General features: G+C 41.3%; 1 protein-coding gene across 8 annotated transcripts in view; it reads left to right on the top strand.

The window, feature by feature from the left end:
* LOC137313599 (RNA-binding Raly-like protein) overlaps nt 1-14,630 on the top strand; it is a 669,041-nt gene that overhangs the window by 541,078 nt on the left and 113,333 nt on the right. For all 8 annotated transcript variants that reach the window (XM_067979539.1, XM_067979538.1, XM_067979543.1 and 5 more), the window contains one exon: nt 9,478-9,528. In XM_067979539.1, the coding sequence (XP_067835640.1) occupies nt 9,478-9,528 (51 nt within the window). The remainder of the gene's footprint in view (nt 1-9,477; nt 9,529-14,630) is intronic.

Below are 14,630 nucleotides of genomic sequence, written 5' to 3'. Positions count from 1 at the left end.
AGGAAATCCCAAGTCTAAAAGAGATTGCATTCTCTAGTTTAAAGAGATGTGTGTAATAATATCCTGCTGTGTGCAGTTTCATGAAATTGTGTATTGCATGAAGAATGCATGGAAACTTGGATTTTATTTTTACAAAACTGCTTTGTGTAACATTCCTAAGTTTAACTGAATTTCTTATTCATTCATAAGCACAGCAGGAGACATTTTGTGTAATTTCAATGGCACTTCATGGTGTCATGTGTGTCGATTTTTTTTCCATATAATCTTTCTACTTAAAGCCATTGGCCCTGAAATTCTGTGGGAGTTCTCCGGGTCTTGCACCATAACTTTGGTGAGAAACTTCCAGCAGCCCAGGGAAACGGTATAAATGGAGAGCCCCCCTCCCGTGCATTTTCAGCACAATTGAGTTTTGAAACTCAGTCACTCCAGCAATCTGGTCCATGAAAGGTCATGACCTGTGTGGATTAGAACTCATTGGATTTCTTTTTTTACAGTAGTAACGGGCATTCTTCTACCTTGGCTCTTCCAGTTCCTGCTATTGTCTCAACGTAAAAGCACTGACTCAACCCCTTGGGCTGCTGATGTCGCTTCCGCCCCTGACACCCCGCCCTGTGCACAGCCTCTTACTGCTCACTTCAAGTGCCACCAGCTTCTATGTTCTCAAGCCCAGAGATCCCTGCCCTCCTGGACTGAGTGCTGCTCCTGTCCCCTCTTCCAGACTCAGTGCCTCGACTCCATTCTCTTGGGATGGGCTACTACCTTACATGCAGACCTCTGGAAGAGAAAAAGCAAAGCGACTACAAACCAAATGATAAATAAATACACTGTGTTATTAAGGGAACAGCATTGTTCATGACTACTTTAAAGATTTATTTATGCAAGTAGGATGGACGAGGAGCATACGTTTATGTATGTGTTTATTTTTTTATCTGTCAACGACGACAGGGGAGATCCAATAGTTTTGTTTAAATATCAAGTTGTTCTGTACAATAAAAGCACTGACTCAATCAAAAAAAATCTGTTGCTCAAATCGTGAGATGTAGTTCATTTTTCAATTTCATGCACTGACTACCTCATGCATGCTTTTCTCTTGTAAATCATATAAGTTGTTCAGAATTTTGGAGTACTGTGCACAGTTCTGGTCTCCATATTATAAAAAGGATATTGAGGCATTGAAGAGGGAGCAAAAAAGATTCACAAGGATGATACCAGAACTGAGGGGATATCCTTATCAGGAAAGGCTGAACAGGCTGGGGCTCTTTTCTTTAGAAAAGAGAAGGCTGAGGGGTGACCTGATAGAAGTCTTTAAGATAAGGGTTTGATAGGGTAGACGTGGAGAAAATGTTTCCACTTGTTGGGGAAGTCCAAAACTAGAGGTCATCAATGTAAGATAGTCACTAATAAATCCAGTAGGGAATTCAGGAGAAACTTCTTTGTCCAAAGAATGGTAAGAATGTGGAATTCGCTACCACAAGGAGTAGTTGAGGCAAATAGCTTAGATGTATTTATTGGGAAGCTAGATGAGCACACGAGGGAGAAAGGAATAGAAGGATATGCTGATAGGGTTAGATGAAGAGGGGTGGGAGGCAGCTCTTGTGGAGCATAAATGCTGGCATAGACCAGTTGGGCTGAATGGCCTGTTTCTGTGCTGTAGATTTGATGTCATTTAGTGACTGAACTCAAAGTGAGAGTTAATAATATGATAAATATATGTGGATATTATAAATAAAATAACATTAATGCCAACCTGTAGCAAGGCTGCTGAATGGGTTGATCACATGTCATCTCTCACAATGCGATCATCCTTTGCTAACAGTTTTTTTTTTAACACGAGTTCCATGTCTATTCTCTAACCCAGTCTCTCTCATCTTCAGCATGCTGCAAACAGAGAGAGGTGATGGATGAAACTTTGCTGAATGGTTGAGATTTCATTCTGCTCCAAACTCCTCTTGTGCAGAGTACAGATCACTTACAGCCTTCACCATTTTGCGCTTGGAGCCTCTGAAGAGGATTGATTGATTAGAGTATGAACGCTACGGCACTGATAAAAGACCATGATGACAAAATTAGTGAAGCAAAGGATCTAAACAGGCTGAAGGGACTTAAAATAAGTTAATCCCCAGGATACATGAACTATAACTGAGGGTACAGAGAGAGACACTGAAGGAGATATCTGCAGCATTGACAGTCATTTTTAGGGAGATAGAGATTATTGACAATGTTCTAACACATTGGACCATGTCTTAATGAAGCAGAATTGTTTGTACTTGTGAAATAGTTCATCAAATTGAAATGAGTATTCTTTGACACTTGAATATCTTTGCCCATTGAGGAAGGCCGACAAAATGTTTGGGATCAATTTATTTCAAGTCTACAATGTTTTCAATGTAGCGTACAGCAGAAAACATCAAAAAGTTAAAAGATGTATCCAAAAACAAAATTGCAGTCAATAACATTGCAGAGGACAAAACAGCCACAAAGCCCCCAAGAGGATCCTCAGTTGATTGGACAAAGCGATAACCAAACAACTTAAAGTCATCTGTGCAAGGGAGCCGGTGCATGTTTAGAGGTTTCCTATTCAGGTATGTGCTATATACACTCATAAGTAATATATTGATGTTCAAATGGTTTCCTATACTAGGCTCAATAATAATCAGTATAAAGTTTTGCAAGGTACACATATAATATCCAGTGTCAATGTGTTTGTTGTACTTGAAATAAGTAAATTAATTATTGGTTCTCCGTAGATTGGAATAGTATTATTATAAAACACCTACAATTCCAGCACAGGCAAAACCGATTAATTAAAATATATTTTCTTATCTCCACAGATTACTCTTTTTCTCATCCCGATCCCTCAGATTCACACCTCCGCAACAAGCACAGGGTTGACCGAGCAGGACTGCAATGTTGCATCTGGTGAGGGAAAACACACCACAGCCCTGTAATCCAAAAACTCAGCATCAAGACTTTACACTGTGCTTTCACCAACAGGGCTGCACAACTGTAGCAGATTCCTCAACACGGGCATGACTGTGTAACGTCATGTAAGGCTCAGTGTCTATCATAGAAGTTTAGAGGACGCATCAGGTGATGGCCCTTCAACATGTATGCTGGGGAGAGCTTTCACCTGCTTCAGACCATTCAAAATATCCATAAGAATATGTATTCTGGTAATGTCTAGAGGCACAGTGACATGATGATGTGGCTTAATATTATGCAGCTTGGATGAATGCATTTGGTGGAACAGATTGAGTTTCTAGTTAATCCGATCATCATACTGATGAGAAACCAGCAACTAAACTCCTCCTGGTTCCATTCAGAATTCCTTGATGCTTCCTGAAGGTCATGTTGTGAACATTGTGAGGGTAAGATCCAGCTCCTTTGTGGCTTATGTGCCCCTAATGATCCTTCGAGTGGTGAGCCCTCCCAAAACTCGCAGCCAGCCTATAGACAGAATCCACAAATAGATCAAATGTGAAAACAATTAATATTAATAGTTGTCACATTCTTTGAACACTCCTTTATTCACTGCTTTGTTAATTTTGTACATATGTTCAAAATAGTAAAGCAGTAAACAGAGCATTATAAACACACGACATTATTTACTGATCAACGTAATATTCATTCTATTCCATCACATACCGTAGTGAAGTTAGCTTCCCAATTATGTCGATACAAAAGAGATTTTTAATCACCTGTATAATTTTATATGACTTTTTGAATAAATAAGTTTCCTTTTAATCATTTCTTTTCCCATTGTGTTCTTTCATCCTCCATGAAACGGCATTTCCTTCAGGAAAAACAGCGTTTCCTGTGCCGGCTCTTTGAAAGAGCTATCCAGTTAGTCCCAGTCCCCTGCTCTTTCCCCAAAGCCCGGTAATTTTTTTCCCTTCAAATATTTATACAATTCCCTTTTGAAAGTTACTATTGAATCTGCTTCCACTACCCTTTCTGGCAGTGCATTCCAGGTCACTGCGTAAAAAAATGCTTCCTCATGTCGCCCCTGGCTCTTTTGCCGATCGCCTTAAATCTGTGTCCTTTGGTTACCGACCCGTCTACCACTGGAAACAATTTCTCCTTATTTACTCTGTCAAAACCATTCATGATTTTGAACACGTCCATCAAATCTCCCCTTAACCTTCTCTGTTCTAAGGAGAACAGCCCCAGCTTCTCCAGTCTCTCCACATAACTGAAGTCCCTCATCCCTGGCAAAACTCTGCACCCTCTCTAAGGCCTTGACATCCTTCCTAAAGTGTGGTGCCCAGAATTGAACACAGTACTCCAGCTGAGGCCTAACCAGTGTTTTATAAAGATTTAGCATAACTTCCTTGCTTTTGTACTCTATTAATAAAGCCCAGGATCCCATATGCTTTTTTAATAGCCGCCTCAACTTGTCCTGCCACCTTCAAAGATTTGTGTATGTGCACCCCCCCAGGTTTTTCTGTCCAGTACCCCTTTTAAAATTGTACCGATTTAACTTATGTTGCCTCTCTTTATTCTTCTGACCAAAATGCATCACTTCACAATTCACTGCATTAAATTTCATCTGCCATGTGTCTGCCAATTTCACCATTCTGTCCATGTCCTCCTGAAGTCTGTTACTATCCTCCACATTGTTTACTACATTTCTGAGTCTCGTGTCATCTGCAGACTTTGGAATTATACCCTGTATACCTAAGTCCAGGTCATTAATATATATCAAAAAGAGCTGTGGTCCTAATACTATTAGTCCCATGGGCTTTAATTTTGCTAACAAGTCTATTATGTGGTACTTTATCAAATGCCTTTTGAAAATCCATACACACAACATCAACTGCACCACCCTCATCAACCTTCTCTGTTACTTCTTCAAAGAACTCAATCAAGTTATTCAAACGTGATTTTCCTTTAACAAATCAGTGCCGACTTTCATTTATTAACCCATACTTTTCCAAGTGCCAATTTATTTTGTCCCAGATTATTGTCTCTATAAACCACCGAAGTTAGACTGACTGGCCTGTAATTGCCGGGTTTGAATGTTTAATGTGTACAGTAGATTCTCAAAGTATACATTAAACAGCTGTGTGTGGGGGAAGAGGGGAGAGTGTTATTTTAATGATTTCAAATTGTTTCTATACTCATTTTAATACTGCCATTTCAAATTTAATTAAATTGCACTTAAAAGTGATACTAGGTTGTCTAAAAAGTCCCTATGAGTTAGCCACGTGTTTCATCATTAAAAATGACTTTCCTAGATACACCACATATAGGGTGTGATTTTCGTCTCAGTACTGCCCCACAAGCACTCAAAAATGCAGGGGTAATGGAACCAAAATTAAACAGCTGCTAGTTGCGCCAACTTACTGCTGCTTTGTTGTCCGTTCCAATATTTGGGTGGACTTGAAACACATATCCAATTGTCTAGCATCCTTGAATCATACCTATTCAAATAGTGTACCTTTGGGTTTCTTTTCTTTTCTGATGTCTCTAGTTACATTTGAGGAAATATGTATGACTGTGAACCAGCTATGTATAATAGAAGTTTCTTCACCCTATTTTCTAAAGGTTGCACAATAGATAAGGGATAAAGGATAAACAACCAACTGTGTGCATTCATTCTGTCCAGAATAATAATTACATTTTAAAAACCTAATCATTTGCGTTGTCAGTGCCCTATTCCTATGGCTTTGAGACTTTGAAATCTATTTTGATTGACAGTTTTGTTTAATTGGCAAGGCATTCTTATTTTCCTTCTGCACCAGCTTGACCTTAAAGGGAAGAGACGGATATAAGGCTGGAATTCTAGGCTCTTGGACGTTCCTTATTTTGCTGCTGCACTATATGTGGCAGGAGCTTGTAGGCTGCTCTGTGATAGTCCCGTCCAATGTAAAACTTGTCATCACAGAGGAGGAGGAGGAGGAGGAGGAGGAGAAGAGCCAGGATTTCAGAACCTTTACTATTTTGCAACATATACTGTGAAGTATTGTAACCTAGTCAAATCTGCTGTTTTTACTCTTGACCGTGTTTAATATTACTTCTTAATAAACTTCGTTCATAGCTTTCAGCCTGAGGCATATGGTCTGTCAGTGTGATGTTTGCTGTCAAGCAGAGCGACCAGGAGTGTATATCCCATATATTTCCAGGGTATACCTTAATGGCAAAAGGCTTAATTATTCACTCTAAAGCCTGTTTTCCCAATAACTTTGGACATAAAGTCGTATAATGACATGTTTTGGATCATAGGGAGTGAGAGTTTGCCTAAGGAACAGGACTTCTCTCATTGGCGTGAGTAAAAAGTATTGGGAAATAGCTATATGGTGCTGGGTTTGTCTAAAGAGGCACATGACAATAGACTTCATTAAATATTGTAGTTAGGTTGCAGGTTAGCTATTCCACCAATCAAGACATATGTCTATTTGAAGTCAGCAAGCTTGTATTTATTGGTAGCATCACCATTAGTGAATGTTTTAAGTGTGCTAATTTAAAAGTCTCAGCACATGTCTACAGTACAAGAAGATGTGCAGAGATTCCTAAGTATAGCCAGTTATCTGGATAAATTCATAGCAAGTCTCTTGACAAAAAAGGTTTCATCTCCTAGAAACTGTTAGAAAAGACTCTTGAATGGAGCTAGAACATTGAGAAACATAAGGAAACTTAAAAAAAAATGCTCATGAAAGAGTCAGTTCTTAAATTCTATGATCCTGGAAAACTAATAAAAATATTCAGCTGATGCATCACAGACAGAACTTGGGGCTGTGCTGCTATGAAGATATGATGATCAGTAACAACCCATTGCTTCGTTGACTGATGCAAAGACAAGCTATGAATAGCTCAAGGAAGCCCTTGTTTGTAAAAAGTTCAATATATTTGTGTGAGGTTGTGGAGTTAGCATTGAAACAAATCACAAACTTCTAATTTCTCTGTAGAATCTTTAAATGACTTGCCTTTGTAAATACAAAGAATGATGATCAGGTCTCTGCTCTGCATCTCTCCATGCTGACCTAATTGAGGTTAGAAACTCAATTGGGGAATTGACCTTTGTGATCCAGCCCAAAATTGGGCGGGATAACTGTGGAAATGAGGGAAAATTTGGGCGATGAGGGCTACCGCCATCTCACTGCCCCAACTGGGATTTTCCTCCCCCCTGCCTTCGCTGGCACTGCCACTGGCTGTTGCTTTCCTGCCCACTGCATGCAAATGCCATCGGTGGGACAGGGCCAGGGTCCCTGTAAGATTTCTTTTCCACCCCCCACTTACCACCAGTTCCCAGAGCCTCCATATGAAAGGTGGCAGTAAGCCTCAGGAACCGGGAGTAAAGGTACAGAGTTTCCCAGATGGAGGAAGAGGGCCTTGTCATGGTCTCCTCTCCCTCCAAGTTAGATCCAACACTTGAGTTCAGATGAGGCCTTTAGTGGGAGCCTTGTTGCTATCTTCAGAGTGCCGCTGCTTCTTCTGGAGCTGCAGCGGTATCCCCATTGCAGCACAGCTGGAATTTGATGCCTGCCATGCATACAGAATGAACCCTGACCCAGAAACATGGGTTTACCGAACGGGAGGGCAAAAGTCCTGTCCCACTGGAACTCTGCCCAGAACAAGAGAATTCCTCCTGATGAAACCCTATCCTACTTTTCTGTAGTTCAGTGCAGTGAATTCAACAGATTATTCCACTGTGTCACCTAAGAATGTTAATAGTAAATATCAAACATGGAATTAAGCTTATTTGGGACTTTAGAAAGTATCTAACATCACCAGTAATTAAACTTGAAATGGCAATTGGAAGTCTTCCTTTACTAATGGTCTTTCTTGTAAGCTTGTTTACAATTTTTAACACGAAAACAGTATTAAATACAAAGTCAGAGTATTTTTTATCAAGACATGCGCCAGTTCTAAAAGGGACTTTGCATGCATGGGATTAGAAACAGGCTTGCTCCAGCAAATGATGTAAATGTTCACATCAAATGGTTCTTTATTGAATATTATCATTCAATGCTCATCCACAGCTGCTAAGATTAAAGTTTGGAGAATAAAGGTTGTAAATATCTCACTTTGATTGTATGTATACCTGAAATCATCAGCTATTCTAAGGAATAGTTGAGCCAATTTCACATTCCATTCCTACTTGCCCACTGTCAAATTCAGACTATATTTCCAGTTATCTGATGAGCTACTCCAAAACCCTTCTCCTCTTTCTGAGTTAACAGTTCTCCACACCACATATATCTTCATAGGGCAGTGCTTTTTGGCTGTTTCCTTACTTCTGTCACGGATGCTGCTCATAAAGTAGGCTATTCAACCAAACACTGCAGGAGCGGGATTTCCAAGTCTTGCACATTAACACAGTGCATCTTATGAGGTTAGCTAATCAAACTCCTGCAACGCTGAGCTGAGCCTCTCACTAGAAGACCAAGAGGTGGATTTTAACCCTGCCCACTCAATGGAAACCATGCAGATATACAGCTAAAATCCATTGTTTATCCTACCTGCCGATGACTCACCCGGATCTTGCATTGAGGATTTTCCTGGACAAGCCACCCAGTCAAAGTTGGCGGAGTGCTTCTTTAAGTATGCAGGACGGGATATGTTGATGTCGTCAGACCCTGACTGCAATTTTAACACCAGCCAGAGTGGAGAAGTCACTGCGGTTTTTCCGCCAGGTGAAGGCCTGTCAGAAGAGGATCAGAAGCAGAAGAGGTCCTCAAAGGTGAGTGTGTTACTTTCCACTGTGGGGCAAGGAGGAACAAAAGTGCTCCTCCAGACCCCGGAAGGAAAGTTTAGGCCTTCCATACCCTGCCCTGTTACCCGCTTCCCACGGCAACCGCCCCCCGGCCACATTCCCTACCATGAGACACCCAACAAACCCCAATCTCCACACTTACCTGAGTGCCGGCAGACATCCTTAGGTTGTCAAATTTTCTGCAGGCCAGGAGACACTTCCCGTGTAACTCTGAGCACAGTCACGATCCAGAGATCCCGAATTAAATAAACACTTTCATGAAAAGCAAAGAAAAATTTATTTTTATTTGTATGGTAGAAGAGTGACTTTTAGAGCAACCTGAAGTCTTAAAAAAAACCCAGTGCTTAGCAAAAATACTTTACTTTTGATAATGTACCAAATCAAATGTGTACTGCACTTAGACAAAGAAAAAAATACAAATGCTGAAAATCTGAAACAAAAACAGAAAATGCTAGAAATACACAGAAGAATCTTTCTTCAGAACTGAAAATATTTTAGCATAATTGGAATAAAATGGAGTGGGGAAGAGAAACTGACTGAACCGACGATGTATTTGCTGCATTTTCTGTTATCAGTATACCACATTTGTTTTGTCTATTAATCTTTCCACCTACATTTCTACTACTACTAGCAATTTTCTTGTTTTCTTTGCACTGAATGTATTTTGAATTGATCCAAAGATAACTAATTTCTTTAAGTTCGGAAAAAATGAAAGTTTTCATTCTGCAGCTTTTCATTAAAACTTATTTTTCCTTTTTCAGCAGTGGTTATGACTTTGACTACGATTATTACAGGGATGATTTCTACAGTCGGTATGTATACTCTTTGTACTTTTACTACTTCTGCAGGGTGTGCAATATTTTAGCTTGATCATTAACTGTAAATAGTTTGTATGACACAATTTCTAAATGAACAATGATCAGTGTATACACCTGTGCTGCCGTAACAAATTAAGGACCAGTTAGACCAAGCAAAAATGACTGAAAGTTCAGCACATCAATAAAAACTCCAGACTCAGTTTGGCCAGATAAACATGGGCCCTGATATTTACAGGGAGGTGGGGAGGGAGCGGGGGTTTAAAATTACCCCAATGATGTCTCTCCTTACTGGAAAATAAAAGGAAAACTAAATATTCAAACTATGGTGTAAACAGAGAAAAACTTGGAAATACACCTGAAAAAAAAACAAGACGGTTAATCTGTCAATTGTAGGCCCTTCAAGAAACCCATTTTTTTTGCAAATATAAGATATCATAGCACCACATTATAGATTGTTAGCTTGACAAAAATAGAGCATGAAAGTAAGAGAAATAACACCATGGGGGAATTTTAACCCAACTTGCCCAGCGGGAATGGGACAGGGAGTCCTTTAAAATGGAGCATTCAGCCTTACTACCCAGTTCATATCATAGTAGGTACAGCACAGGAGGAGGCCATTTGGCCCATTGTGCCTTGCCAGCTCTTTGAAAGAGCTATCCAATTAGTCCCATTCCCCTGCTTTTTCCCCACAGCCCCGTAAATTTTTCCCTTCAAGTATTTATACAATTCCCTTTCAAAATTTATTATTGAATCTGCTTCCACCACCCTTTCTGGCAGTACATTCCAGATCATAACAACTCGCAGCCTAAAAAAATGTTTCCTCATGTCGCCTCTGGCTTTTTTGCCGATCGCCTTAAATCTGTGTCCTCTGGTTACCGACCCCTCTGCCACTGGAAACAGTTTCTCCTCATTTACTCCATCAAAACCATTCATGATTTTGAACAACCCCAGTTTCTCCAGTCTCTCCACATAACAGAAGTCCCTCATTTTTGGTACCATTCTAGTAAATCTCTTCTGCCCCCTCCAGAAAGTCCACATACACAACATCAACCGCACTACCCTCATCAACCCTCTCCGTTACTTCATCAAAGAACTCAATCAAGTTAGTCAAACACGATTTTCCTTTAACAAAGGTGCTGACTTTCATTTATTGGCCCATGCTTTGCCAAGTGCAGATTAATTTTATTCTGGATTATTGACCCTAAAAGTTTCCCCACCACCGATGTTAGGCTGACTGGCCTGTAATTGCCGGGTTTATCACACTCCCCTTTTTCGAACAGGGGTGTAACATTTTTTCTTTGTTCATTCATGGGACGTCGCTGGCAAGGCCAGCATTTATTGCTCATCCCTAATTGCACTTTCTTGAACCGCTGCAGTCTGTGTGGTGAAGGTTCTCCCACAGTGCTGTTAGGAAGGGAGTTCCAGGATTTTGACCCAGCGACAGTGAAGGAACAACGATATATTTCCATGTCAGGATGGTGTGTGACTTGGAGGGGAACGTGCAGGTGGTGTTGTTCCCACACACCTGCTGCCCTTGTCCTTCTAGATGGTAGAGGTCTTAGGTTTGGGAGGTGCTGTTGAAGAAGCCTTGGCGAGTTGCTGCAGTGAATCTTGTAGCTGGTACACACTGCAGCCACTGTGCGCCTGTGGTGAAGGGAGTGAATGTTTAGGGTGGTGGATTGGGTGCCAATCAAGTGGACTGCTTTGTCCTGGATGGTGTCGAGCTTCTTGAGTGCTGTTGGAGCTGCACTCATCCAGGCAAGTGGAGAGTATTCCATCACACTGCTGACTTGTGCCTTGAGTTGGGGGTAATATACTGGCATGGATAGAGGATTGGCTAACTAACAGAAAACAAAGAGTCGGGATAAATGGGTCATTTTCAAAATGGCAATCTGTAACTAGTGGGGTGCCGCAGGGCTCAGTGCTGGGGCCTCAACTATTTACAATTATATCAATGACTTGGATGAAGGAACAGAGTGTCTTGTGGCCAAATTTGCTGATGATACAAAGATAGGTGGAAAAGCAAGTTGCAATGAGGACACAAATTGTCTACAAAGGGATATTGACAGGTTAAGTGAATGGGCAAAAATTTGGCAGATGGAATATAATGTGGGAAAATGTGAAGTCATCCACTTTGGGAGGAAAAATAAAAAAGCAAAATATTATTTGAATGGAGAAATATTACAAAATGCTGCGGTACAGAGGGATCTGGATGTCCTCGTACAAGAAACACAAAAAGTCAACATACAGGTGCAGCAGGAAGGCAAACGGAATATTGGCCATTATTTCTAGGGGGATGGAGTACAAAAGCAGGGAAGTCATGCTACAACTGTACAGGGTGCTGGTGAGACCACACCTGGAGTACTGCATAGAGTTCTGGTGCCATTATTTAAGGAAGGACAGACTTGCATTGGAGGCAGTTCAGAGAAGGTTCACTAAGTTGATTCCGGGTATGGAAGTGTTGTCTTATGAGGAAAGATTGAAAGGTTGGGTCTATACTCATTGGAGTTTAGAAGAATGAGAGGAGATCTTATTGAAACATACAAGATTCTGAGGGGACTCAATAGGGTAGATGCTGAGAGGATGTTACCCCTCATGGGGGAATCTAAAACTAGGGGGCATAGTCTCAGAATAAGGGGTCGCTCATTTAAGACAGAAATGAGGAGGAATTTCTTCTCCCAGAGGGTCGTGAATCTTTGGAATTCTTTCCCCCAAAAAGCTGTGGAGGTTGAGTCATTGAATACATTCAAGGCTGAGTTAGACAAATTTTTGATCAGCAAGGGAGTCAAAGGATATGGGGAAAAGGCTGGAAAGTGGAGCTGAGGTAAAAATCAGATCAACCATGATCTCATTAAATGGCGGAGTAGGCTCGAGGGGCCGAATGGCTTACTCCTGCTCTTATCTGTTATGGTCTTATGCTCTTATAGTCTTGTAGTTGGTGGAGAGTCTTTGGGGAGTCAGAAGTTGAGTCACTCGCCGTAGAATACCCAGCCTCTGACCTGCGCTTGTAGCCATAGTATTTATGTAGCTGGTCCAGTTTAGTTTCTGGTCAATGGTGACCCCCAGGATGTTGATTTGCAATCCTCCAGTCCTCTGGCATGTCCCCATATCTAAGGAGGATTGGAAGATTGTGGCCAGAGCCTCCGCAATTTCCACCCTTACTTCCCTCAGTAACCTAGGATGCACCCCATCTGGCCCGGATGATTTTTCTACTTTGAGTATTGCCAATCTTTTAAATATCTCGTTTTTTTTATCCTATCCAATATCACTACTACCTCCCCCTTTACTACTACATTGGCAGCATCCTCTTCTCTAGTGAAGACCAATACAAAGTATTCATTTAGCACCTCAGCCATACTCTCTGCCTTCACAAGAAGATTTTTTTTTTGTCCCTATTTGGCCACATCCTTCCTTTGACTATCCTTTTACTATTTACATGTTTATAAAAAAATTTTGGGTTCCCTTTTATGTTAACCACTAATCTATTCTCATACTCTCTTTGTCCTTCTTATTTCCTTTTTTAGATCTCCTCTGTACTTTTTGTATTCAGCTTGGTTCTCTACTGTATTATGAACCATACATTTGTCATAAGCCTCCTTTTTCTGTTTCATTTTAATCTCTATGGCTTTAGTCATCCAGGGAGCTCTAGCTTTGGATGCCCTTCCTTTCCCCCTCGTGGGAGTGTGTCTACTCTCTACCCGAACCATCTCCTCCTTAAAGGCCTCCCATTGTTCAATTACTGTTTTGCCTATCAATTTTTGATTGCAATCCACCTGGGCCAGATCCCTTTTTAACTCTCTGAAATTAGCTTTCCTCCAGTTAAGCATTTTCACATGTGATTGTTCCTTGTCCTTTTCCATAACTATTCTAAACCTAATGATATTATGATCGCTGTTCCCCAAAGGTTCCTCCACTGAAACATGCTCCACTTGCCCTGCATCTTTCCCCAGAACTAGATCCAGCACTGTTTCCTTCCTCATTGGACTTGAAACACAATGTCCAAGAAAGTTCTCCTGTACACATTTCAGGGATTCCTCCCCCTCTTTGCCCTTTACACTGTGACCGTCCCAGTCTATATTGGCATAATTGAAGACCCCCATTAACACAACTCTATAGTTCTTGCAAATTTCTGTAATTTGTCTGTAAATTTGCTCCTCTATCTCCTTCCCGCTATTTAGTGGCCTATAGTAAACACCCTGTAGAGTAATAGCTCCTCTTTTGTTCCTTAATTTTAGCCAAATAGATTCTGTCTTTGACCCCTCAACTAGATTATTCCTTTCCATTGTTATAATACTTTCTTTGAGCAATACACCCACCAGCTCCCACCCCCCCACACTCTTTCTTTCCTTCCCTATCTTTCCTGAATACCTTGTAATCAGAAATATTAAATTCCCAAACCTCCCCTTCTTTGAGCCAGGTCTCGGTTATTGCCACTACACCATAGTCCCATGTGGCGACTTGAGCCTGCAGCTCACCAACCTTATTTACCACGCTACATGCATTAACGCAAACTCATCTTAGACTGCCTCGCATTTCCCCCCTATCTGAGCCCACCTATTTCTAAACTATTCTTTACTCTAGTGCTACTTGTCTCTCCCAGTCCTCTGTGCGCCTTGTTTCTCCTCTCTAATGTTTCATCCTGGTGCCCGCTGGAAACCCACTGACCACCATTTTGACTGCTCACTGCAGGTGGCTGAAGCACCCGCCGGAAGCAGGTGGGAGATTCATAAATTTAAGCTAATCGGGAACCCATCCTGACAGTGGGATCCAGATTGTATTTAATTCCGGCCTGAGTGGGGAAGCTGCTGTGACCTTCCAGTCAGGCTCAAGCAGAGGTCAGGAAGATGAGTTAAATTGAAATAGTTCCTTTATTTGTCCAGGAGGAGCAGGAGCGCCCCCCTCCCCCCCCCCCCCAAAGAATCCTTCTGAAGAATAAAAAATGTTACTGACCTTGGTGTCTTCTGGCTACTCTACTACATCCCGCCAGTTTTCTCTGGTGGGTTTTACACCACGCAGGCCTCCTCCCCGAGTTCTTGTTAAAATCATGTCGTGGCACCAATGACGTCATTGGGCCATGACTTTGAGAGCAGGAGCGC

The sequence above is a fragment of the Heptranchias perlo genome, chromosome 3 (assembly GCF_035084215.1).
Source record: "Heptranchias perlo isolate sHepPer1 chromosome 3, sHepPer1.hap1, whole genome shotgun sequence".
Taxonomy (NCBI): domain Eukaryota; kingdom Metazoa; phylum Chordata; class Chondrichthyes; order Hexanchiformes; family Hexanchidae; genus Heptranchias; species Heptranchias perlo.
The sequence above is the reverse complement of the archived record's forward strand: the minus strand, read 5'-3'. Positions and strand labels throughout refer to the sequence as shown.